The sequence below is a fragment of the Harpia harpyja genome, chromosome 4, assembly GCF_026419915.1.
Source record: "Harpia harpyja isolate bHarHar1 chromosome 4, bHarHar1 primary haplotype, whole genome shotgun sequence".
Classification (NCBI taxonomy): Eukaryota; Metazoa; Chordata; class Aves; order Accipitriformes; family Accipitridae; genus Harpia; species Harpia harpyja.
The window spans coordinates 80,259,563-80,285,139 of NC_068943.1; the positions used below are offsets into that span (position 1 = coordinate 80,259,563).

General features: G+C 52.9%; 3 protein-coding genes across 3 annotated transcripts; 1 reads left to right on the plus strand and 2 right to left on the minus strand.

Annotated features, from left to right (window-relative positions):
- Positions 1-10,433: 10,433 nt before the first annotated feature.
- LOC128140742 (feather keratin 1-like) lies at positions 10,434-11,217 on the minus strand. The gene has a single exon (XM_052784947.1). It carries the CDS (start codon positions 11,078-11,080, stop codon positions 10,775-10,777), a length of 306 nt encoding a protein of 101 aa, XP_052640907.1. The 5' UTR covers positions 11,081-11,217; the 3' UTR covers positions 10,434-10,774.
- A 5,292-nt stretch (positions 11,218-16,509) lies between these two features.
- Positions 16,510-17,813, plus strand: LOC128140741 (feather keratin 1-like). Its single transcript, XM_052784946.1, has 2 exons — positions 16,510-16,650; positions 17,066-17,813. Exon 2 carries the CDS (start codon positions 17,087-17,089, stop codon positions 17,390-17,392), a length of 306 nt encoding a protein of 101 aa, XP_052640906.1. The 5' UTR covers positions 16,510-16,650; positions 17,066-17,086; the 3' UTR covers positions 17,393-17,813.
- Positions 17,814-22,119: 4,306 nt separating this feature from the next.
- On the minus strand, positions 22,120-23,308 carry LOC128140740 (feather keratin 1-like). The gene is made up of 2 exons (XM_052784945.1): positions 23,088-23,308; positions 22,120-22,675 (listed from the first exon to the last, which is right to left on the minus strand). The coding sequence occupies exon 2, from the start codon at positions 22,652-22,654 to the stop codon at positions 22,349-22,351; it is 306 nt and encodes a 101-aa protein (XP_052640905.1). The 5' UTR covers positions 22,655-22,675; positions 23,088-23,308; the 3' UTR covers positions 22,120-22,348.
- Positions 23,309-25,577: the final 2,269 nt, after the last annotated feature.

Here is a 25,577-nt window from a genome sequence, read left to right on the forward strand (position 1 = left end):
GCTGGCTGACCTCTTCTCTTTAAAGAAGGGCATTTCTTTTGAAGGTTTCATGGCTTACATAATTTTTTTCACATCTTTGCTCGCATAGAGATCTGATCATCATAACAACCTATGATTCCTACCGAGCCATCTGCAACCCTTTGCACAACTTGACCATCATGAGCTGGAGGGTGTGCCTACAACTGGCTGGAGCACGTCTGTGCTGGTTTTGGCTGGGATAGAGTTAATTTTCTTCACAGTACCTAGTAGGGGGCTGTGTTTTGGATTTGCACTGAAAACAGTGTTGATAATACAGAGAGGTTTTTGTTACTACTGAGCAGTGCTTACACAGCATCAAGGCCTTTTCTGCTTTTCATACTGACCCACCAACGAGCAGGCTGCGGGTGCACAAGAAGTTGGGAGGGGACACAGCTGGGGCAGCTGACCCCAGCTGACCAAAGGGATATCCATATGACATCATGCTCAGCATAGAAAGCTGGGGGAAGAAGAAGGAAGGGGGGGATGTTCAGAGTGATGACGTTCATCTTCCCAAGTAACCGTTACATGTGATGGAGCCCTGCTTGCCTGGAGATGGATAAATGCCTGCCTGCCAATGTGAAGTAGTGAATGAATTCCTTGTTTTGCTTTACTTGCATGCGCAGTTTTTGCTTTACCTATTAAACTGTCTTTATCTCAACCCATGAGTTTTCTTACTTTTACTGTTCTGATTGTCTCCCCCATCCCACCGGGGAGGAGTTAGTGAGTAGCTGTGTGGTGCTTAGCTGCTGGCTGGGGTTAAACCATGACAAAGTCCTAGGGCTCTAGTAAAAGAAAAGTTTTATGCAAAATTTTCTGCTAAGGACCTGAAGAGGGACTGTGTGTTAGGCAGTACCCTCCAGATGTTCCCCACTGATACTGGAAAGAGTGCTCCCAGAGTCCCTCACCAATACCAGGGAAGACACACCAGGTCTATTCTGGGTGGAAGCAAGTCAAACAGTGGTGATCACTACAGATCTGCTCAACAGAGCCTCCCAAACAGTCTTGATCACATCATCTACTTTGTCTCATATCCCCATTTTCTGCTTTTTCCCCTCCTAGGTTCCTCCTCTTTATCACTTGTCCCCTCCCAAATAAACAGATCATCCTGTTTACTCTGATTCCTGGGCTCCAATTTTGCAGACCTTTTTTTGGAATGAATGAATTGGTGGCCAAATTACAAGGGTGACTGCAGTTAGATAGGTGACCAGGACAAACTGAGTTACCACTTCTGTGAATCATCCAGCCTATTCATGTCTGTCTGGGGAGTTATGAGAGAAGATCTGGTCCCTCTCTTCTCTACTAAACTGACATTATATAAGTACCTTTCTGTGCTATTTTGATTCTACTTTAATTTTCTTAACTATCTGGGTCAGAGGCAAAATAAGTTCTTGGAGGGAGGGCTTGCTTTTATAGACATGCCTCCCACACTTCAACAATCAGAAAGAAATTCTTTTTCCAGACAGATAAAGTGATATTAGCTCCAGCTAATGTGAGTTGTCTGCAAGGTAGCAGGAGAAAGAGACCTCACTCTCTATCCATTGCTGTTGTTGCAAAAATAACCGGAATACAATTGTGATCAGGTCAGGACTGAAGCAGGTTATTACTACAGCTATAGGGGAGAGCAGAGAGCAGCAGTGACAGACTCTGCTGATGTGAAGTCCCCCCAAATGGGGCAGTTACAGAGTTTATACGCCTTAGGGTTACACAACCCATTCTTCACCAAAACTGTGTCAGATAATAAGGACATGACAAATAACAACAGTGATTGAAATCCTTCAGATAAGGAGGCTTTAGACAGTACATCCTTTTACAAATAATCCACTCCGTTAATGAAATCATGATGACTGGCAAGACCATTAGATGCAAATGTTTCTTAAACTAGTGAGGTCTGGAAAGGCCTATGAGAAATCAATTATTTTGTTTCCACACTGTCTATAGCCAAGGTATTGTGGGTGTAAGCCTGCAGTGCAGCCACATGCCTGTGTCCAAGGTATAATTCTGCTGCAAGGGGCTGCAAGGGGACGTTTAGAATTAGGTGAATCGTGGCTGTGACTCCATTGACTGTATTAGTGTATTGACTTAAGGTTGCAAGGTTTTGGTAGCAAGGCTTTGGTAGCAGGGGGGCTACAGGGGTGGCTTCTGTGAGAAGACACGAGAAACTGTCCCCAAGTCAGACAGAGCCAGTTCCAGCTGGCTCCAAGACAGACCCACTGCTGGCCAAAACTGAGCCAATCAGCGACATTGGTAGTGCCTCTGTGATAACATAGATAAGAAGGGGTAAAAAATGTTGTGAAACAGCAACAGGGAGATAGAAGTGAGAATATGTGAGAGAAACACCCCTGCAGGCACCAAGATCAATGAAGAAGGAGGGGGAGGATGTGCTCCATGTGCCAGGACCAGAGATTCCCCTGCAGCCTGTGGTGAAGACCATGGTGACGCAGGTTGTCACCCTGCAGCCCATGGAGGTCCATGGTGGAGGATATCCACCCTGAAGCCTGTGAAGAACCCCACGCCAGAGCAAGTGGATGTACCCTGAAGGAAGCTGTGACCCCATGGACAGCCCATGCTGGAAGAGGTTCCTGGCAGGAACTGCCATCCCATGGAGAGGAGCCCACACTAGAGCAGGTTTTCTGGCAGGACTTGTGACCCTGCGGGGGACCCATGCTGGAGCAGTCTGCTCCTGAACAACTGCATCCTTTGGAAAGGACCCATGCTGAATCAGTTCATGAAGAAATGAAGCCTGTGGGAAGGACCCACATTGGAGAATTTTGTGAAGGACTGTCTCCTGTGGGTGGGACGCCATGCTGGTGCAGAGGAAGCGTGAGGAGGAAGGAGTGGCACAGACGACACATAATAAACTAACCACAACCCCCATTCCCTGTCCCCCTGCACCACTCAAAGGGGGAGAAGGTAGAGAAGTCAGGAGTGAAGTTGAGCTCAGGAAGAAGGGAAGGCTGGGGGGAAGGTGTTTTTAGATTTGTTCTTTTTTCTCATTAGCCTACTCTGTGGTTAAGTGGCAATAAATTAAATTAATTTCCCCAAGTCGAGTCTGTTTTGCCTGTGACAGTAATTGCTGAGTGATGTCCCTGTCCTTATCTCAACCCACGAACTTTTCATCATATTTTGTGCCCCTGTCCAGTTGAGGAGAGGGAGTGATAGAGTGGCTTGGGGGGCACCTGGAGGCCAGCCAAGGTCAACCCACCACAATTAACTAGAATGTGGGTGTCAACCCACCACAATTAACTAGAACAGAGGGGTGACTATGTGAGATAAAGACCTCTGTACTGTGAATATCTACCCTTCCAAAGATGGAGTTGTTCCTGTGTTGTGCACCTACTAGGAAAATTAAAGCCACACATGGGAAAGGATTCATCACTTTGACCACCAGGCTACATCCCTAGTCACTGGAACAAAACAGAGACTTTCACCTGCTCTGCATTTGAAGTTCTGAAATACCTCTGGCCATTGGCTCTTTGCACCAAGGAGAGAGAAGATGACTTGAGCTGAGTGCAGATCACTGAAAATGGGGAGCTGGGCTGATCCCTAATGGGACTTCTGCTCATATGATGAGACGGTGTTCTTAGCTCAGGAACACTCCCAGAGACATTGGAGTATGCCTAGAAATTTCCAGTTCTGAACTGACAGAAGTTTAGGCAACTCTGACAGTTTGTCTTGTGGGGAAGGCAATGTAACAACATATTTCTCCAATGTAGGTCCCTGAAAATGAGCTTTCTCTTCTGCCCAGGAACAGTAGTATTTTCACAGATTAAATTAGTCAATGGAAATCCTGGATTTGAAGGCAGCTTGGCCACTGTGAGAATGATGCCTTGCCCTGACCACATGGCACCCAAAGACTTGTCTCACTGCAACTGCTCCACTACAGCAGCAGAGACTCCCAGAGCGTTTCTGGTGGTTGCGACTGTGGATCCCTGTCTCCAGCACTTCAGAAAGTGCCTTGGGAGCTAGAGAGGTCATTTCCCTCCTTCTAGTGAGTTGCAAATGACCACTGCATTACATGGCCATCATGAACAGCAGGCATGTCTCTTCATGGTGGCATCTTATTAGGGCATTGGCCCTGTCTTCATCTCAACCTCTATAGTATTCAGGGTCAGGCTGCCAGTCTGGGGTCCCAGCATCATCAATCACTTCTTCTGGGATAGCAGCCCCTTGATGGAGCTGATCTGTGCTAGTCTTTCTACACACTCCAGAGGGTGTTGCAAGAGGAACCCATCAGGTTCATTGGTGAGCCACAACCCCTGTTGGTCCCTTTCCGATGCACAGCTGCTTGGTTGCAGGACAGCAGCAAGAATCAGCAAGAAATTCCCAGGAAAGGGCCAGTGATGTCAAAGGCTGATGGCAGCCTCCTTCAGCCCCACATGCCCTGCCTGGGTGCTGCACCCCAGAGACTGTGCTGGGCCGCCTGCTACTGGGTCACCTCCCAGTAAAGAAACAGCCCTATTTCTTCACAATGCGTGGCTATCTTTTATTTATAGTAACAATAGGAAGTGAGAAAAAAGACCCCCTTGTCGTGGTTTAACACCAGCCAGCATCTAAGCACCACGCAGCCATTTGCTCACTCCCCCCTAACACAGTGGGATGGGGAGAGAATCAGAAAAAAAAGTTAAACTCATGGGCTGAGATAAAGGCATTTAATAGGACAGAAAGGAAGAAAATAATAATGATAATGATTATAATGATAATAGTAATAAAATGACAATAATAATAATAAAACAATTAGAATATACAAAACAAGTGATGCACAATGCAATCTCTCACCACTTGCTAACCGATGCCCAGTGAGTTCCTGTCACAACCCAGAGTGGACAGACCAGGGAGTTATGTTTAATTCAAAATTCCCTCAGGCTAAATTAAGGTGAAATGACACGAAACGATCAGTTAAAGATTTTATTCATGACAGAAGCAAACTGAACTGGGGAGGCGTGGTAGTAGGTGGCAGGGTTTCTCACAACAGGAACTGGCATAAGACTACTTCCGTAAACTGTGTAACGCAGGGTAACCATATACCTCAATTCAGGGAATAATGAGATCCCTCCCGTTGAGTCATGAGGTTCAGAGCAGACCCCCCTTGCTTTCTAGACTCCTCCTCAGAGAAGGGCCCAGGGGCGGCTGGATCCACTCTTAGTCTCAGACTTGGTCAACGGTTTATGTCCTGAAAGAGATGAGGTGTAGGGATTGTGCAAAAAGGAAAAGGAAAAGGAAAGAGAGAAGAAGACAGAGAGAGAAAAAGGAAGAGAGAAAGATTTCACCGGTCCTGGGTCCAGCATTGGTCCAGTCAGCCAAGGCGTCCAGTTCCTGGTGGGCTTGCACACCTGGGGCTTCAGTCTGTGTCCTTTTATCATCCTTGCCCCTCCTTCAGGTGGGCACCAGAGCCTTTGGGCTTGGGGGTCGTTTGGGGAGTAACTTCTCCTTCCCTGCAGACATGGCCATTGTTTGATCTTTGTATCAGAACAGCTTATCAGAACAGGGAGCTGCCACCCTCCAGCACACCCTCCCCCTCCTGTTGCTGATGTCTGAGCTGATGGGCTTTTCACCTTGGTTCCTTGCTGTGCAGGGTTTGTCTTTAAGCAGAACTTGCCCCACCACAATGTTTGAGACATTAACTCTTTCAGTCTCTCACAGTTCCCGAGCAGTGACCTGCCCCCCCCAGGCCAACTCCCCCCAGTTTATATACTAGACATGACGTCACATGGTATGGAATACCCCTTTGGCCAGTTTGGGTCAGCTGTCCTGGCTGTGTCCTCTCCCAACTTCTTGTGCCCCTCCAGCCTTCTTGCTGACTGGGCATGAGAAGCTGAAAAATCCTTGACTTAGTCTAAACACTACTTAGCAACAACTAAAAACATCAGTGTGTTATCAGCATTCTTCTCATACTAGATCCAAAACGTAACACTTTACTAGCGCTAGAAAGAAAATTAATTCTATCCCAGCTGAAATCAGGACACCCCTGTAAAGAACCAGGATCATCTGGGAGTGGCATGGTTCCCAGGGTTGTCTGCAGCCCAAGGTAGGCCAGAACAATCAGATCCTTCTTTTTTTTTTTTTTTTGCCAGAAAACACCAGTATCTCCACTAGGTGCCAAAACCTGGAGAGTGGAAGACAGCTTTAGCCAGTCCTGCCCTCTCCAGAGACATCATGGGGTAAGAAAAGACACCTGCTCTATGGAAAGCTTGCATCCCATGCCTTCGTTTGTCCTGGTGCTCAGCTGTGGCACCCTCTATCCCAACCCAAAGCAATGTGCCAGAGAGGAGGAGCCCAGGGCTCAGCTCCAGGCTGACCAAATCCTTTCCAAGGGGAAGCTGCTCCCTGGGGCAGCACAGCTGCCAGGCTGGGGTCTATGCATCCTGTGAACATGTGTACTATGATGTTTTACAGAATGGTGACTTCTCCAACTAAGGGGCAAAAAAAAGGTGGCATAAACAGGTCATGTGTCCAGCAGGGTGGTGGGACTTCTGGGGCAAGAGGGAATGCATTGGCCCAGAGGATGGGATTCCACCGATAGGACCCGACTTTCATAGGAAGTTGGGGATGTGACACCTGTGACTTATTATGGATAAAATTTGACCTTATACTGCCAATATCCTCCAGTGTTTTATTCCCTAGTAAAGACAGAATTACCAAGACAAAGGAGCATAGTAAAAAGCTGGATGGTTTCTCTTCTGGCCAGAACCTTCTGTCCCGGGTGGAGTATTTTGTTCTCTCCCTCTACATGTATCAATGGCTGTGTCAGCATAACCACCCATGACAGGGGATTTATCTTGTCACTTTTGACTGCAAGCTGCACAGCAGAGACAGAAAAGCCATCACAAAGACATCCAAATTCTTCTAGACACAGGCAAACACTCTGTGGCAGGCTCTCTTACAAATGCACACACACTTGCTATAGGTGTCTGCAGGGAGCTGCTACTGAATAATGGCAAAATGCTGTGAAACTTTGGATCACATGTGGGTTCCTGCCTGTTTTCTCAAGGTACTGTTACTGCTGGAAAAGAAAAGAGAAGACAGAGAGGAAAAAGACATTTCCTTCCTGATCCCAAAACCAACCTGCTTCCTTTTTTCTTTCTCCATCCATCCCTCTCTCTCTTACTGTCTCTTCTGATGGACCTAGGACCAGTGTTTATAGTTGTTGTATTGAGTTTATGTGGAAAGGTTTTGGTAGTGAAGGGGAAAGGAAGGGAGCAGGAGGAGGAGGGAGTTCTGTGAGAAGACACCAGAAGCTGCCCCCAAGTTGGATAGAGCCAGCTTCACCCGGCTCCAAGATGGACCTGCCACTGGCCAAAGCCAGGTCAATCATTGACATTGGTAGGAACTCTGTGATAACATATATAAGAATGGGTAAAAAACGTTGTGCAACAGCTGAGAGAGAGAAGTAAGGAAATGTGAAAGAAACAACCCTACCGACACCAGGGTCAGTGGAGAAGGAGGGGGAGGAGGTGCTCCAGGCACCCACGCTGGAGCAGTCTGCTCCTGAACAACTGCACCCATTAGAAAGGACCCATGCTGGAGCAGTTTGTGAAGAACTGCAGCCCTTGGGAAGGACCCACATTGGAGAAGTTCGTGGAGGACTGTCTCCCATGGGAAGAACCCATGCTGGAGCAGGGGAGCAGTGTGAGGAGGAAGGAGCAGCAGACACCAAGCATTATGACCTGACCACAACCATTCTCTACCCCCTAACACAGCTCAGGGCAGTGAAGGAGGAGGTAAAAGAGTTAGGAGTGAAGTTGAACCTGAGAAGAAGGGGGTTGGGGGGAAACTGGTTTTACATTTGTTTCATTTCTCACTATCCTACTCTCATTTATTGGCATTAAATTCAATTATTTTCCCCAAGGTGAGTCTGTTTTGACTTTGACAGTAATTGGTAAGTGATCCCCCTAACCTTATCTCAATCCACGAGCTTTTTCATCATATTTTATCCCCCTGTCCTGTTGAGTAGGGGGAGTGATAGAGCAGCTTGGTGGGCACCTGGTAGCCAGCTGAGGTTAACCCACTACAGATGTATATCACTGTGGGAGCTCTCTGTTGTCCTGCACATGTGATTTTTTCCTCTTACAACACAGATACATTAATATTCTGCAGGGATAGCAGGAAATTGAAAGTCCTCTTCCTGTTAACAGTATTAGGATATCCCAGTCTCTCTCACGCTCACACATTGTTACGGATGCACGACTAACCAAATCCCACAGGTGTTAAAACTCAGATTTATTCTTCAGCAAAAGTTAGTTAGAAGTCTGGCAACACCTAATAAAACCACAGGCTCAATGATGTAAAGAGAATTAATACTACACGGCCGACTTAAGAATTCCCAAGATTTAAAGCGATGGCTCAAAATGTGCCTATCACTCACCTGAAAGCTGAGGGCTCTCTCCCTCGAGGAGTTACCTCGGGCGGTGCCCCGGCCCGAGGGGGAGTCCCCGACTGCAGACCCGCTGCTCCGAGGAGGACTGCCAACGTGTCCTCCTGCGGGACCCCGTTTATACCCCTGTCGAATCTGACCTGTGGTCATTTAATTCTATTGGCCAGGAGGGTCGCCTCGGTGTACCTGGCGCATCTCGATTGGCCAGTTCAAATTTCAACCTGCAGCCTCCAGGGTTTCCTTCCCCTTCTCGCTTCCTGGAGAAGTTTCATTTCCTGCTGGCAGGATGGGGGGGGGGGGGGCGGGATGCAGCACGCTGTGGCTGTCACTTTCTTCCTACATGTCAACACCTCTAGGCCTTGCTATTCCCCCCCTTCCAGCTCTGCTTTCTGAGTACTCAGGGACCCAGGAGAAACCCAAGATGACAGGGAGTGGGAAGTGGGATGTAACTTTCAGAGCAGCTCCTGATTCTCTCACCCTGCTGGAGGTGTCCTGGTCCCAGCACACAAGGGCCAGGCACTACAGGCTGTTCCCTGGGGCTCTGGGAAGCAGCAGACCAGGGACCTGGAGCAGGGGCACAGCACAGCTCCCCTTCCAGGCCACCCTACAAGAGGTGATGGGCATAACTGTACTGCACTGCAGGATCCACACTGAGCCAAGAGCTCTGAGCTCCTGCCCCAAACCACTGTCCACCTTGTCTCCAGCCTTCCAGTTCTTGCTGCAGAGCCAGGAACATGTTGCCTTCTCCAGGATCATCTGGATTGTGGAGCCTTTCCCTGTGCAGTCACTGACTCACACTTTTTCCAGATTCCATGGGAAAGACCACTGTCAGTCAGCAGAAGTGACTTGTCATGGTGGAGGAAAGAGGCACCTTCCAGACCATCAGGTCTTATCAGATATGCCACTTTGGTGCCATGCTCTGGTACTAGCAGAGAGGAGGCCAAACCCCACACCTGCTCTCATATCACACAGCAGGTGGCCCCAAGCAGAGCAGCCAACTCACCACACAGATGAATACCATGGGGAAATACAAATTCCAGTGGTTGGAGGGATTTGAGGTCTCTGATGCTGGTTTGTGCCTGTGCTGTCCATGACACCCTGGTGCAGGGAGCTTCCTTGGTTGGGCAAAAACCTGGGAAAGGGAGTGGGTGTTCCTGTGCAAGGCTGAGCTGGGGGGACAGCTCTCCCCTGGCTGTGCTATTTCACCTCCGCAGCCAGGCATGTCGTCAATAAACCTCTTTCTAAAGGTGGCCACACTTCAGAGGATGGACAAAGTGGTGAGAAAGCCTCTGTGGTGGAAATTTTCTCTCTCCACATCCCAGGTCAGGACCACACTCACTGTAGGCTACACAGGGCTATTTTGACCTGGTCTCACTGCATGGTTCCATGGGCTGAAAGAAACTGGTAAAGGCTCCTCCAGGTCCAGCAGTCCTGTGTCAAAAACTTTTTTGGTTTCTCCAGAGGACTTTTTCCCACAACACAGAAAGAAGAAATTGTTCCCAGGTGGAACATTTATGCTGAACAAAAAAGATACTGACATACAGCTTCCGTGGGAAGTGGACCCCCAACCCACAAGACAGTAGAAATTTCAAGGCATTGGAAGGATTATGAGATGTGGACCAAGTTATTCTGGTGCATTACAGAAACACAGTGGCACTCTGTGTGCACTTTCCCTCCACAGAGTTTAAGGTTGGCCAACGGTGTCATTCAGAGTAAAATCAGTTTTGCAGCTGGAATATTATCAGCCTGCTGGTTTTCAAAGAGGCAGAGAAGTTTAGGAAGCAAAGAGTAACCCAATGCATGCCTAAGCACACTCTAGACAAACCTAGGATACCTAGTCACTGCACAAGCATCCCCAAACACCTCCTCCGAGAAATAACCTTGAGCAACATCTCTCTTCCTGGGCATCTTGGGAGAGCATCTGCAAGGGAAAGAATGACACAGAACCATGGGCTGGGATGCAGCAGAACTTTAATGATTCAAAAGAGGGAAACTACATCAATCTGAGTTGAGATCCTGGTGCAGGGAGCACCACGGGCAGAAAAGAGTCTGTGGTCCATGGCTGTGCCAGAGATCCTGCCAAGTGTCCATCTGCCTGCCCCACAGAGGGTGCAGGGTCAGCAGGTCTTCCCTAGGCTGGCTTTGTGGGGCTCACAGCCCAGGGGAGCACAAAAGAACAAGGACATGGGAGGAAAAGGAGAGAGTGGAGGAGGGGAAAGGCAGGCAAGGACTGTGCTTTCTCAGAGCTGAGGCTGGCCCCGTCCTTTTGCAAGGGGTGCTGGGGTTGCTCCGCCTCTTTGCAAGCAACAAGCCGATGCTCCGTCCCCAGTGCGGTACCATCTCCTGGGTCCCTGGTGGCCTTGCCCAGGGCCATCGCCAGCAGCTTTAGCAGGGGAGGCACCTCCTGCCGCAGTAGCGGCTGCCAAAGCCGGAGAGGCCAAAGCCCCCGGAGGAGATGGGCACTCCCTCAGAGCTGAGGATGCTGCCAACGGCAGCGGAGGTGGAGGAGCCCACGGCGGTGTTCTGTGGGAAGGAGCTGAGGATGGGGCCGGGCAGGGTCACCACCACGGGGGAGGGCTGGATGACAACGGTGGAGTCCTGGCACTGCCTGACACAGGGCTCATTGCAGCTGTTGGCCAGCGGGGTCGGGCCGCAGGGCTGGCAGGGCAGGCACTGGTTGTAGCAGGACATGTCTTGGGTCCGGAGGTGCACCTGGGAGAGAGGGCAGGGGGGAGCAGAGCACAGGGGCTGGGTGAGGAGAAGCCTGTAGGCCCACCACAAGGAAGAAAAGCCACAAGCTGGAGGTGAGAGCTGGAGGCTGTGTAGGGAGGCCCGCTGTCCTCACCATCCCCTCAGCCCAAAAGAGCCCTCAGAAGAGCAAACATGCCCAGGGAGATCCCCTCCTAGCCCATAGCTCAGGAGACAACTCAGCCAAGCCCAACCTCTTTCCATGCACACCTAATACCTCCATCCTTCTCTCATGACAACGAGCTCCATGACCCAGCAAGGACAAAAGGCAGTTTTGTGCTGAGAAATCCCGTAGCAGGAAGAGGAGGAGGAAGAAGAAAAGAAGGAAGAGAAAGAGCTTCAGACTCACCTTTTTCCCAAGGAGATGCAGGCAACAGGAGCGGATGAGAGAGAGAGGAGAAGGGCCCACTTTTATACCGCTCCTGCACCGCCCCAGGCCCACAGTCACTGCACGCGGGCAGTAATTTTCCAACAGACTCACCTCCAAAGCAAAATATCCTACCTAATGGCACAGGTGGTGTTTTTGTTTCCGTCAACGCTGCCATTTCGGTTCCTCATTTCTGACATACCCATGAGGCCACAGAGGCTCCCGTCATGTACCAGGATGAGAGGCCCAAGGATTTCCTGGGCAGGAACACATCAGTACAGGCAGAAGATGCACCAGCAAGTGCAGGAGGGGTCTGTGTAGGCAAGAGACATCGGTGTGGGGAAATTTGGTGAGGTTGTTTTCAACTCACATTACAGGAATGTACAGATATCCTCCTGCCAAAACAGTCCATCCTGGGTACCCAAAGGCTCCTGTCCCTGATGCTGTGACACATCCTTCTCCCTTAATCCTTTACAGGTTTATTTTACAAAGTCATCCCCACTCGTTACGGTCTATGGGTGTCTCTGATCACTGCCTTCAGCAGGCATGAAGAAGGAAAATGTTACCCTTCTGAACACCACGATTCCTCAACAAGCCCTGTGGAGTCGGGTCCGTCCTCACTACCAAAGGGGTGTGTTGGGGCTCAGGACAGCGCCTCGTTCCTCCCACTCTCCACCATGCACTTTGGTTGCAGGCTTTGGACCCTGACCTGCAGGAGACACAAAGGCCAGGCCACTTTTCCAAAACACACTGACCATCCTGCAACCACCCCCGAGCTGTGGGAGCGCTGGCAAGAAGGTCATGCTGAGGGCTATGGCCCTTGGGTCTCCCTGGCGCTGCGTACTTGGGTACAAGCCCAGCGCTCGGACATGGTTTTCCCGGGGCAGGGATGGAACCGCCCTGGCTGCAGGGGAGTTCAGCCCTGCATGGGACACGGCCCGCAGACAGCACGCGCTCCTGGCTTGGCCTCACGCCAAGAGGCTGACACATGGCCAACCCAAAATTAGAGCGTGACTCGCCATGGGTAGGGAGAGTCTATCCCAGGAAGCTTGGCTACTGAAGGCATTCCCTTGCCCTCCTGGGGCGCGCCCCAGCTGCCTCCGTGTCTGCAGGGCAGGGAAGTGCATCACCTCCTTGATGTAGTCTGAGAGCTGGTTTTGCACCCAGGGCCCTTCTGAGCACATCCCCTCCCTGAGCATCCCCAGGCGCGTAGCACTGCGGGGTCCTGCCAGCCCTCGCTCGCTGGGGAACCGGGGGAAGTTTCCCTACATCTCCAGCGGTGCTGGGTTGTGCTGCAAGCTGAGGAGGCCTGTGGGGCATGGGAAAGGCGGCATGCTGAAGCACTAATGCCATGAGAGGACATATTGCCTGGGACCCAGGGATGAGTCCCAGCCGCTGGGGACGTGTTTTCGGCAACCCTTTCTTTCCCTCCATGGAGCGTTCCGGAGAGCTCCTCACCACAGCCCAGTCTCTTTGGCCAGGAAGATGAGGCCTGTCCGTCCACCCTCCATGCCTCTCCCCAAGGCTGACCCTGCCCCCGCCGGCAGATCTGCCCAGAGGAGGGTCAAGGGCTCTAAGATCGTAGCACAGTTCAGTCCCCCGTTCGTCCTTAAGCAAGAGGTTCTTCCCTTCCTGGTGCAGGACTTGCCATCTGACCTTCTTGAATGCCATGAGGCTCCTGTGGCCCAGTCCTCCAGCTGCTCTACGTCTCCCCTTACAGCACTGCTGCCCTGGAGCACGTCACCTGGCTTGTATGGGTTGACTTTTCTCAGGCAGTCCTTGATTTGAAGCCCACCCACTGCTGGGAGGGCCCCGCCTCCTTCCTTCAACTCTTTCAGAGGGCACATCGGCCCGGGAGAACTTGCACGTAAAGAGTGAGAGAGAGAAGGCATGGACTCCCCCCAGACTGCTCTCTGTCCACTCGGAGGAAATCAGCCGCCCCAGTCAGCAGTGGGCCCGCTTCTTCCTCCGTCACTCTTCGGCTACTCTTGCAGGGGTTGATCTTGCTCTTGATGCTTGCTGCCTGTTGCTCTTCGTGCCCCTCGCAAGACTCAAGGCACGCTGAGCTTTGACTTTCCTAACAGCATCCCAACATGCCTAGGAATTATTTCCAAATTCCTCCTTTGCAGCTCGTCCCTCCCTACAACTCCAGGATGCTGCCTTTTGACGCTGGTGCTCTGCCTTGAGTACCCCACTTAGCCAAAGCTAGTCTGCTGAGACATCTGTTTGTTTCCCTGTGCACTGGGCTGGACCATTCTTGCGCTTGGACCATGAGGCGCCTAAGGCGCTGCCAGCTTTTCGGAGCTCTTTTGAGCTTCACAGCTGCCTCCGCAGCATCTGACCTACCAGCTGCCTGACTAGGCCAAAGTCAGCGTGCCTGAAGGCCAGGGGCCGTACTCTGCTACTCGCTTTCCTCCCTGCCGTCAGGTCGTGAACTCCGCTGTTTCGCAGGTGTGACAACCACGCCTGCCCTTGATTCCAATGTTCCCAACCAGTTCTTCCCTCTGAGGGGCAGCTGTGCAGCACCCGTCTTTTGCCCATGACAGCATCGCAGGATCCCTGAGGTTGGAAGGGACCTCTGGAGATCGCCTCGTCCAACTGCCCCTGCTCAAAGCACGGTCAGCCTTTGGAGGATGCTCAGGGCCAAGTCCTGTCAAGCTCTGCATACCTACAGGGATGGAGAAGCCACAACCTGTCCGTGGCAACCCCATCCAGTACGCGACCACCCTCACACTAACAAAGTCTTTTCTTAGGTTTTTGTGGGATTTCCCGTCATTCAATGTGTGCCTATCACCTCTTGCCCCTTCACCGCATAGGACTCAGGACAGTCTGACTCTATGTTCTTGACTCTCTCCCAGCAGCTCTTTTACGCATTGCTAAGAGGCGTGCTGCGGGGCCTTCGCTCCTCCAGGGTGAACAACCCCACCTCTCACAGCCCCTCCTGCCTCAGGGGCTCCAGTTGCTTCGTGGGCTCCGTGACGCTTTGCGGGACTCGCGCCAGTACGGCCGTGTGTTTTGGGGTTGTGTGGCAGGGTTTTGGTAGCGGGGGAGGAGCTGCAGGGTCGGCTCCCGTGAGAAGCTCCTAGAAGATTCCCCGGCTCCAAGGTGGACCCGCCTCTGACCAAGGCCGACCCAATCAGTGATGGCGGTAGCGCCTCTGGGATAACACACTTAAGAAGGGGAACCTACAGTGGGGGAGGAGATTGGAATTTGAGAGAAAAACCTGTGCAGATACCGAGGTCAGTGAAGAAGGAGGTGCGCCCTGCGGCCCGTGGTGAGACGGCAGGCTGTCCCCCTGCAGCCCGTGGAGGTGAGCGGGGAAGCAGATGCCCACTTGCAGCCCGTGGAGGACCCCACGCCGGAGCAGTCGGATGCCCCCGAAGATGGCCGTGACGCCATGGGAAAGCCCGCGCTGCCTCAGTCTGTGACTGAAGATCGGTCCGCAAAAAGGACCCATGGCCGAGAAGTTTGTGAAGGACTGCAGCCCGTGGAAGGACTCACGCTGGAGAAGTTTGGGAAGCACTCTCTCCCGTGGGAGGGACCCCACGCTGGAGCAGGGGAAGAGCGCGAGGAGTCCTCCCCCTGTGGAGGAAGGACCGGCAGAGACAAATGTGTGGCGAACTGACTGCAACGCCCATTCCCCGTCCCCCTGCGCCGCTGGGGGAGGACGTAGAGAAAACCGGGAGTGGAGCTGAGCCGGGAAGGAGGGAGGGGTGGGGGGGAGATGTTCTAAGGTTTGGGTTTACTTCTCAGTATCCTTGTTTTGGTTTGATTTGTAGTAAATTCAATTGATTTTGTTTCTTCCCCAAGTTGAGCCTGTCTTTTGCCCGTGACCATAAGCGGCGAGTGATCCCTCCCTCTCCTTGTCTCGACCCACGAGCTGTTCTTTATATTTTCTCCTCATCCCACCGGGGCCGCGGCAGGCGAGGAGCGAGCGAGCGGCTTCGTGGTGCTTTGATACCGGCTGAGCTTAAACCACGACACTGTGCATCTCTCATACTGGGGAGCCACGAACTCGACACTCTTTGCGGCAGTTGTGGTCTCGGCACTGTCGAGCAGAGGAGAGGGATCACCTTCCATGACCTGATGGCAAACCCCTTCCTCATGCAGCCCAGGATGCTTTCAAATGCCATTTCCGCAAGGGTGCAGGCCTGCCTCATGGTGTCCACCGGGACCCACATCCTCCCCGGCAAAGCTGTTTGGCAGCCCATCGGCCCCAGGCTGTAGCAGTGCAGGAGGTTCTTCCTCCCCCACTGCAGGACTTTGCCTAAAGGGGGTTAAACGTTATTGGCCCCAGGCTGGGCCCCTGCAGTGCACCAGGAGTGAGCGTCTGCCAGCTGGACTTGGTGCTGCTCATCACAACCCTTGGAGACCAGCAGCCATGCCAGATTGCAATGCCCTGCACTGCCCTCTTCCCCAGCCTGTGTTTCGTTAGCTGGTCTGTCAGGATCGTGCCCTGGTTTCGGCTGGAATAAAGTTAATTTTCTTCCTGGCAGCTGGTATAGTGCTGTGGTTTGCATTTAGGATGAGAATAATGTTGATAACGCACTGATGTCTCAGTCGTTGCTAAGCAGCGCCTATACTAAGTATGCTGCTGACCTACCTGGAAGAAGACTTTCTTGTTGCCCTCCACGTGCTTTGCCTGATTCAATGCCAGGTGGGCTTTGATTTTGCTAGCACCAGCCCCGCATACGCAGACAGCCTGGCAAATGTGCTCCCCAGAGCAAAGGGCATCGAGAGGAAGACAGCTGAAACCTTTGGCACGGCCTGGCTGCCTGGAGATGCCACAGCTAGTGACCGCTGGAGCGAGCTGAGAGAGAGGGAGGAGAGAGAAGCACGTGGCACGTCCTTGAAAAGAGCAGCCTTTGGGTGCTCTGCTGACGTGTGCAGCGGCAGGCAGAGCTGGGCCTCTTCCTGCCAAGGGAGTTGCAAACAGTCGCGCTTCACTGCCCCAAGCCAACATCCCCTGCCTGCACAGGACCATGGGAGCCATCTTCTGCCCAAACCGACGCAGCCCTGCCCGGGATATCCTTGGGAGTCTCATGAGGGCACATGAAAGGAGCCTGCATGGCAGACCAAGCAAGTCAGAAATGAGGAAATGAAATGGCAGCGTTGACGGAAACAAAAACACCACCTGTGCCATTAGGTAGGATATTTTGCTGTGGAGGTGAGTCTGTTGGAAAATTACTGCCTGCGTGCGGTGACTGTGGGCCTGGGGCGGTGCAGGAGCAGTATAAAAGTGGGCCCTTCTCCTCACTCTCTCATCCACTCCTCTCGCCTCCATCTCCTTGCGAACAAGGTGAGTACGAAGGCCTAACTCCTACTCCGCATCCTCCTCCAGGATTTCTCAGCACACACCCTATCTTATGCTGGGTCGTGGGGCTACTTAATCGTGGGAGAGGGAAGGGGGCTGAAAGTGTGGCATGGTGAGAGGCTGGGGCTTGGCTGAGGTGAGCTATGGGCTCTTGCCTCCAGCTCGTGGCTTGTCTCCCTCATGGGGGGGTGACAGGCTGCTCCTCACCCCTCTCCCCTGCTCTGCTCCCCCCTGCCCTCTCTCCCAGGTGCACCTCCGGACCCAAGACATGTCCTGCTACAACCAGTGCCTGCCCTGCCAGCCCTGCGGCCCGACCCCGCTGGCCAACAGCTGCAATGAGCCCTGTGTCAGGCAGTGCCAGGACTCCACCGTCGTCATCCAGCCCTCCCCCGTGGTGGTGACCCTGCCCGGCCCCATCCTCAGCTCCTTCCCACAGAACACCGCCGTGGGCTCCTCCACCTCCGCTGCCGTTGGCAGCATCCTCAGCTCTGAGGGAGTGCCCATCTCCTCCGGGGGCTTTGGCCTCTCCGGCTTTGGCAGCCGCTACTGCGGCAGGAGGTGCCTCCCCTGCTAAAGCTGCTGGCGATGGCCCTGGGCAAGGCCACCAGGGACCCAGGAGATGGTACCGCACTGGGGACGGAGCATCGGCTTGTTGCTTGCAGAGAGGCGGAGCAACCCCAGCACCCCTTGTAAAAGGACGGGGCCAGCCTCAGCTCTGAGAAAGCACAGCCCTTGCCTGCCTTTCCCCTCTTCCGCTCTCTCCTTTCCCTCCCGTCTCCTTGTTCTCTTGTGCTCCCCTGGGCTGTGAGCACCACAAAGGCAGCCTAGAGAAGACCTGCTGACCCTGCACCCTCTGTGGGGCAGGCACATGGACACTTGGCAGGATGTCCAGCACAGCCATGGGGCGCAGATTCTTTTCTGCCCCTGGTGCTCCCTGCAGTGGGTCCTTGCCTCAGATTGATGTAGTCTCCCTCTTTTGACTCATTAAAGTTCTGCTGCATCCCATCCCATGCCTCGTTGTCATCTTTTCCCCTGAAAAGTCTCTCCCGAGATGCCCAGGGAGAGAGATGTTGCTCAGTGGTTTCTGGGAAGGGGTTGTTGGGGGTGAATGGGTAGTGATTGGTAACAGCATTGTATAGGTTCTACCTGGGATGGAGTTTAATTTTCACCATATTAGCCCTCCTACTGGTTCTTGGTAGTTGTAGCTAAAATGGTGTTGATAACAGGTAAATGTTTTCTTTTTGCTGGGCAGTGGTTGCACAGCAGCAACCCTTTCTCTCCAACTCCCTCTCCAAAAGGCCAGTAGGCTGCGCGTGGGCAAGAGGTTGGGAGGAGACATAGCCAGGACAGCTGACCCAGACTGAACAAAGGGATAGTCCACACCCTATGACATCATATGCAGCAATAAACGCTAAGAGAAAGGAGAAAGCGGGGTGGAGGTGGGGGTGGGGGCGGCGGCGAGGCATTCATTATTAAGTTGTTTGTCTTTCGAGCAACCGCTAAGTGTACTGTAACTCTGCTTCTGTCCTGGTTTCAGCTGGGATAGAGTTAATTGTCTTCCTAGTAGCTGGTACGGTGCTATGTTTTGAGTTCAGTGTGCGAAGAATGTCGATAACACTGATGTTTTCAGTTGTTGCTAAGTAGTGTTTAGTCTAAAGTCAAGGATTTTTCAGCTTCTCATGCCCAGCCAGCGAGAAAGCTGGAGGGGCACAAGAAGTTGTCACAGGACACAGCCAGGGCAGCTGACCCAAACTGGCCAACGGGGTATTCCACACCATGGGACGTCCCATCTAGTGTATAAACTGGGGGGAGTGGGGGAGGGGGATCGCCGCTCGGGGACTAGCTGGGTGTCGATCTGTGGGTGGTGAGCAGTTGGACTATGCATCATTTGTACATTCCAATCCTTTTATTACTGCTGTTGTCATTTTATTAGTGTTATCATTATCATTATTAGTTTCTTCTTTTGTGTTCTATTAAACCGTTCTTATCTCAACCCACGAGTTTTACTTCTTTTCCCGATTTTCTCCCCCATCCCACTGCGGGGGGGGGAGTGAGTGAGCGGCTGTGTGGTGCTTAGTTGCTGGCTGGGGCTAAACCACGACAGCTTCCCAGGAGTGCCTGGACATCACCTGCTGATGGGAAGTAGAGACTAAATCTTTTTGCGCGCTTTGCTTTGCTTTGCTTTTCTTCATTAAACTACCCGTATCTCAACTCTGTTTTTTTTCATCTTATTTTGCCCCCCCTTTCTCAATGAGGAAGGGGAGTGGTAGAACACCTTGGTGGGCACCTGGTGGCCAGACATTGTCAACTCACCACGGTCTTGTTGGTGCTTAACATGGGGCTCAAGACAATGGCAGTTTTGAACTGAGCATGCTATAGCTGTAGTAGTTACTAATTGACTGGCCTCTGTGCAGGTCAGGGAGTTTGCTTGCTGCACTACTTATCTCTTTATTTGGCTGAGCTTGGGAACTTGTTAATAGAACCAAAGGCCATGTGGTTTGCCCTGGCATTCATGCCCTTACTGTGCTGGGAGAGCTGTCTTGTGGAGAGGATGAGGGAATACACCTCCCTCTTCCCATCTGGGACTGATGTGGGTTGTTTTGTTGTGCAGGCTTCCGAGGTCCTTGTCCACCCTTACGTGAGGTGTTTAATACTACTAATTAACACTGTTGGCCTACTATGACTTTTGTGGAATCTGGTGTCATGCTGGCAAAAGAAGAGACAACTTTTGGATGAGGCAACAGTGAAACATGCCCTGCCGTGGCCGGTCCCTGGGGGGCAGCTTTTAGCACTGTATTGGAGCTTGACCTGTGCCTATCGAGCCACGATTCAGTATTATCAGAGGACAGTGGTTAAGACAGGGACCCAAACTACCTCTGCAAATGTCACGATTCAGCCAGGGATCCAAACTACATGTAAGAACGTGGTAGTTGAGGCAGAGACCCAAACCACATCTGAGAACACCATGGTGGAAATAGGGACGCAAACACCACCTACAGTAATCGCTCCAGTAGTGAAAAAGAAATAGTGGACAAGGAGGTGAATGGGTCCATATCATTGATTAGTAAGGGAGTGGGGAGGAGGCAGAGTCTGACTGGGAAGCCAGTCCTTCAGCAAAGAAATGGAGGAAGAAGTGAGAGAAATCACGCAATCACTCAAGAGATGGAAAGTATCTGGTTCCCGACCTCGAGAGAACTTTGAGAGATGTGTAAAGATTACAGGCACCTGCCAGGTGAGTGGATTACTGCCTGGCAACTCCAAAGCTGGGAGAGTGGGGCCAACAGTCAGGACTTGGAAGGTAAGGAAGCTCAGCAGATGAGATCCTTCTCTAGGGACTGGGGAGTTGACAGTGGAATTGGAAAAGAGGCAATGAACTGCAGTCTCTGGAGGTGTCTCCTGTCAAGTGTGAGGGCAAGATATCTGTTCAAGTGTCGTGGTTTAACCCCAGCCAGCAACTAAGCACCAGGCAACCAGTCGCCTACTCCCCACTCCCCGCAGTGGGATGGGGAGAGAATCAGAAAAGAATAAGTAAAACTCGTGGGTTGAGATAAGAAAAGTTTAAGAGGACAGAAAGCAAGAAACTAATAATGATAATAATAACAGTAATAAAATGACAATAATAATAATAATAATAGGATTGGAATCTACAAGTGATGCACAATGCAATTGCTCACCACCCGCCGACCGACGCCCAGTTAATTTCCCAGCGGAGATCCCCCCAGCCCCACTCCCCCCAGTTTATATACTAGACGTGACGTCACATGGTATGGAATACCCTGTTAGCCAGTTTGGGTCAGCTGTCCTGGCTGTGTCCCCTCCCAACTTCTTGTGCCCCTCCAGCCTTCTTGCTGGCTGGGCATGAGAAGCTGAAAAATCCTTGACTTAGTCTAAACATTACTTAGCAACAACTGCAAACATCAGTGTGTTATCAACATTCTTCTCATACTGAACCCAAACCATAGCACTATACTAGCTACTAGGAAGACAATTAACTCTATCCCAGCTGAAACCAGGACATCAAGGAAGATCTTGTGATTTAGCAAGGAGGGTGGACTCCTGCTTAGGAAGGCATCGAGTACCTGAGAGAATTAGCGGTGCTGGAAGTCATCTACAGTGACCTCGATGACAACAAGGTCTCCAAATGTCTAGATAATGCCCTGTGTACATGAGCCATGTGAGAAAGTTTGTCCAGAATGCACCAGTGTCATATTCTAACAGCTTGGCAGCAACATATTGCCCGGATCTGGATACAGCAACTGTGGAGAGAGCATCTTCCCACCTCTGAAATTTTGAAGAAAATCTCTCTCCCTTTTTGTCCCCACAGGCCAGCACCTCAGCTTTGAGGGGTGCCCCATGGAGCCAGGTCTCTCCCACCACGGTCAGTGGGAAAGGGACCCCCAAGACCATGCTGCGTGGCCCTCTGTGGTTCCTCCTGCATGACCGGGAGAGGACTGAGGAAGTGGGATGGTGAGTCCACCTTTAAGCTGGAAGCCTGTGTATGCAAACTGAAGGGGAAGACAGCTGCTAAGGAGGAGCTGTGCAAGAAGGCTGTCAGTTTGGTTGCCCCATCATGTGGGGCAGTAAAGGAGAAGTGTTTGAGAAGGGCAAAAGAACAATTCCAATTCTTCTGAAAGGTGGATTGGGCATGAAAAGAAGCAAGGTCAAAGGACCTGCACAGGAGATGCAGTTCTTGGGAGTAAAATGGCAGGGTGGATGTTGTCACATCCCCATGGATGTGATCAGTAAGATAAAAACTGTATCCTCACCAATCTGTGGGCAAGACAATGTTAACCCACCACAAGAAAGGTTTTTAACCAGCTCTGCATGGTCCTTCCCTCTGTGAACACTGAAGCAGCAATGGTGAGGAGAGCGTTGCCCTGGGGAAGCTTGGGGTGCATTAGGCACATGGGGAGCCTTCACCATTCCCAAAGGGAGGGGAGGGTGAACCGGTGCATGACTATGCATACTCAATGCAAGCCTGTGTCACTGCACAACCATCCTCAAGAACCCCTTCCCAGAAGCACCCCCGAGCAACATCTCTCTCCCTGGGCATCTTGGGAGAGATTTTTCAGGGGAAAAGATGACAACGAGGCATGGGATGGGATGCAGCAGAACTTTAATGAGTCAAAAGAGGGAGAAGGGGTCGGTCTGGGTGGAGGTCCCAGTACACAGAGCACCAGGGGCATATAAATCTCTGCACCCGATGGCTGTGGTGGAGATCCTTCCAGCTGTCCATGTGCCTGCCCCACAGAGGGAGAAGGACCAACAGCTCTTCTCTAGGCTGGCTTTGTGGGCCTCACAGCCCAGGGGAGCACAAGAGAACAAGGAGACGGGAGGGAAAGGAGAGAGCGGAAGAGGGGAAAGGCAGGCAAGGGCTGTGCTTTCTCAGAGCTGAGGCTGGCCCCGTCCTTTTGCAAGGGGTGCTGGGGTTGCTCCGCCTCTCTGCAAGCAACAAGCCGATGCTCCGTCCCCAGTGCGGTACCATCTCCTGGGTCCCTGGTGGCCTTGCCCAGGGCCATCGCCAGCAGCTTTAGCAGGGGAGGCACCTCCTGCCGCAGTAGCGGCTGCCAAAGCCGGAGAGGCCAAAGCCCCCGGAGGAGATGGGCACTCCCTCAGAGCTGAGGATGCTGCCAACGGCAGCGGAGGTGGAGGAGCCCACGGCGGTGTTCTGTGGGAAGGAGCTGAGGATGGGGCCGGGCAGGGTCACCACCACGGGGGAGGGCTGGATGACGACGGTGGAGTCCTGGCACTGCCTGACACAGGGCTCATTGCAGCTGTTGGCCAGCGGGGTCGGGCCGCAGGGCTGGCAGGGCAGGCACTGGTTGTAGCAGGACATGTCTTGGGTCCGGAGGTGCACCTGGGAGAGAGGGCAGGGGGGAGCAGAGCAGGGAAGAGGGGTGAGGAGCAGCCTGTCACCCCCCCATGAGGGAGACAAGCCACGAGCTGGAGGCAAGAGCCCATAGCTCACCTCAGCCAAGCCCCAGCCTCTCACCATGCCACACTTTCAGCCCCCTTCCCTCTCCCACGACTAAGTAGCCCCACGACCCAGCATAAGATAGGGTGTGTGCTGAGAAATCCTGGAGGAGGATGCGGAGTAGGAGTTAGGCCTTCGTACTCACCTTGTTCCCAAGGAGATGGAGGCGAGAGGAGTGGATGAGAGAGTGAGAAGGGCCCACTTTTATACTGCTCCTGCACCGCCCCAGGCCCACAGTCACCGCACGCAGGCAGTAATTTTCCAACAGACTCACCTCCACAGCAAAATATCCTACCTAATGGCACAGGTGGTGTTTTTGTTTCCGTCAACGCTGCCATTTCATTTCCTCATTTCTGACTTGCTTGGTCTGCCATGCAGGCTCCTTTCATGTGCCCTCATGAGACTCCCAAGGATATCCCGGGCAGGGCTGCATCAGTTTGGGCAGAAGATGGCTCCCACGTGCTGGAGGGGTCCTGTGCAGGCAGGGGATGTTGGCTTGGGGCAGTGAAGCGCGACTGTTTGCAACTCCCTTGGCAGGAAGAGGCCCGGCTCTGCCTGCCGCTGCACACGTCAGCAGAGCACCCAAAGGCTGCTCTTTTCAAGGACGTGCCACGTGCTTCTCTCTCCTCCCTCTCTCTCAGCTCGCTCCAGCGGTCACTAGCTGTGGCATCTCCAGGCAGCCAGGCCGTGCCAAAGGTTTCAGCTGTCTTCCTCTCGATGCCCTTTGCTCTGGGGAGCACATTTGCCAGGCTGTCTGCGTATGCGGGGCTGGTGCTAGCAAAATCAAAGCCCACCTGGCGTTGAATCAGGCAAAGCACGTGGAGGGCAACAAGAAAGTCTTCTTCCAGGTAGGTCAGCAGCATACTTAGCATAAGCGCTGCTTAGCAACGACTGAGACATCAGTGCGTTATCAACATTATTCTCATCCTAAATGCAAACCACAGCACTATACCAGCTGCCAGGAAGAAAATTAACTTTATTCCAGCCGAAACCAGGGCACAATCCTGACAGACCAGCTAACGAAACACAGGCTGGGGAAGAGGGCAGTGCAGGGCATTGCAATCTGGCATGGCTGCTGGTCTCCAAGGGTTGTGATGAGCAGCACCAAGTCCAGCTGGCAGACGCTCACTCCTGGTGCACTGCAGGGGCCCAGCCTGGGGCCAATAACGTTTAACCCCCCTTTAGGCAAAATCCTGCAGTGGGGGAGGAAGAACCTCCTGCACTGCTACAGCCTGGGGCCGATGGGCTGCCAAACAGCTTTGCCGGGGAGGATGTGGGTCCCGGTGGACACCATGAGGCAGGCCTGCACCCTTGCGGAAATGGCATTTGAAAGCATCCTGGGCTGCATGAGGAAGGGGTTTGCCATCAGGTCATGGAAGGTGATCCCTCTCCTCTGCTCGACAGTGCCGAGACCACAACTGCCGCAAAGAGTGTCGAGTTCGTGGCTCCCAGCATGAGAGATGCACGGTGTCGTGGTTTAAGCTCAGCCGGTATCAAAGCACCACGAAGCCGCTCGCTCGCTCCTCGCCTGCCACGGCCCCAGTGGGATGAGGAGAAAATATAAAGAAAAGCTCGTGGGTCGAGACAAGGAGAGGGAGGGATCACTCGCCGCTTATGGTCACGGGCAAAAGACAGGCTCAACTTGGGGAAGAAACAAAATCAATTGAATTTACTACAAATCAAACCAAAACAAGGATACTGAGAAGTCAACCCAAACCTTAGAACATCTCCCCCCCACCCCTCCCTCCTTCCCGGCTCAGCTCCACTCCCGGTTTTCTCTACGTCCTCCCCCAGCGGCGCAGGGGGACGGGGAATGGGCGTTGCAGTCAGTTCGCCACACATTTGTCTCTGCCGGTCCTTCCTCCGCGGGCGGAGGACTCCTCGCGCTCTTCCCCTGCTCCAGCGTGGGGTCCTTCCCACGGGAGAGAGTGCTTCCCAAACTTCTCCAGCGTGAGTCCTTCCACGGGCTGCAGTCCTTCACAAACTTCTCGGCCATGGGTCCTTTCTGCGGACCGATCTTCAGTCACAGACTGCTGCAGCGCGGGCTTTCCCATGGCATCACGGCCATCTTCGGGGGCATCCGACTGCTCCGGCGTGGGGTCCTCCACGGGCTGCAAGTGGGCATCTGCTTCCCCGCTCACCTCCACGGGCTGCAGGGGGACAGCCTGCCGTCTCACCACGGGCCGCAGGGCGCACCTCCTTCTTCACTGACCTCGGTATCTGCACAGGGGTTTCTCTCACATTCCAATCTCCTCCCCCACTGTAGGTTCCCCTTCTTAAGTGTGTTATCCCAGAGGCGCTACCGCCATCACTGATTGGGTCGGCCTTGGTCAGAGGCGGGTCCACCTTGGAGCCGGGGAATCTTCTAGGAGCTTCTCACGGGAGCCGACCCTGCAGCCCCTCCCCCGCTACCAAAACCCTGCCACACAACCCCAAAACACACGGCCGTACTGGCGCGAGTCCCGCAAAGCGTCACGGAGCCCACGAAGCGACTGGAGCCCCTGAGGCAGGAGGGGCTGTGAGAGGTGGGGTTGTTCACCCTGGAGGAGCGAAGGCCCCGCGGCACGCCTCTTAGCAATGCGTAAAAGAGCTGCTGGGAGAGAGTCAAGAACATAGAGTCAGACTGTCCTGAGTCCTATGCGGTGAAGGGGCAAGAGGTGATAGGCACACATTGAACGACGGGAAATCCCACAAAAACCTAAGAAAAGACTTTGTTCGTGTGAGGGTGGTCACGTACTGGATGGGGTTGCCACGGACAGGTTGTGGCTTCTCCATCCCTGTAGGT

What these genes read in the sequence shown, in the direction of transcription:
- LOC128140742 (XM_052784947.1), bottom strand. Translation starts at nt 11,080, where the DNA reads ATGTCCTGCTACAACCAGTGCCTGCCCTGCCAGCCCTGCGGCCCGACC.
- LOC128140741 (XM_052784946.1), top strand. Translation starts at nt 17,087, where the DNA reads ATGTCCTGCTACAACCAGTGCCTGCCCTGCCAGCCCTGCGGCCCGACC.
- LOC128140740 (XM_052784945.1), bottom strand. Translation starts at nt 22,654, where the DNA reads ATGTCCTGCTACAACCAGTGCCTGCCCTGCCAGCCCTGCGGCCCGACC.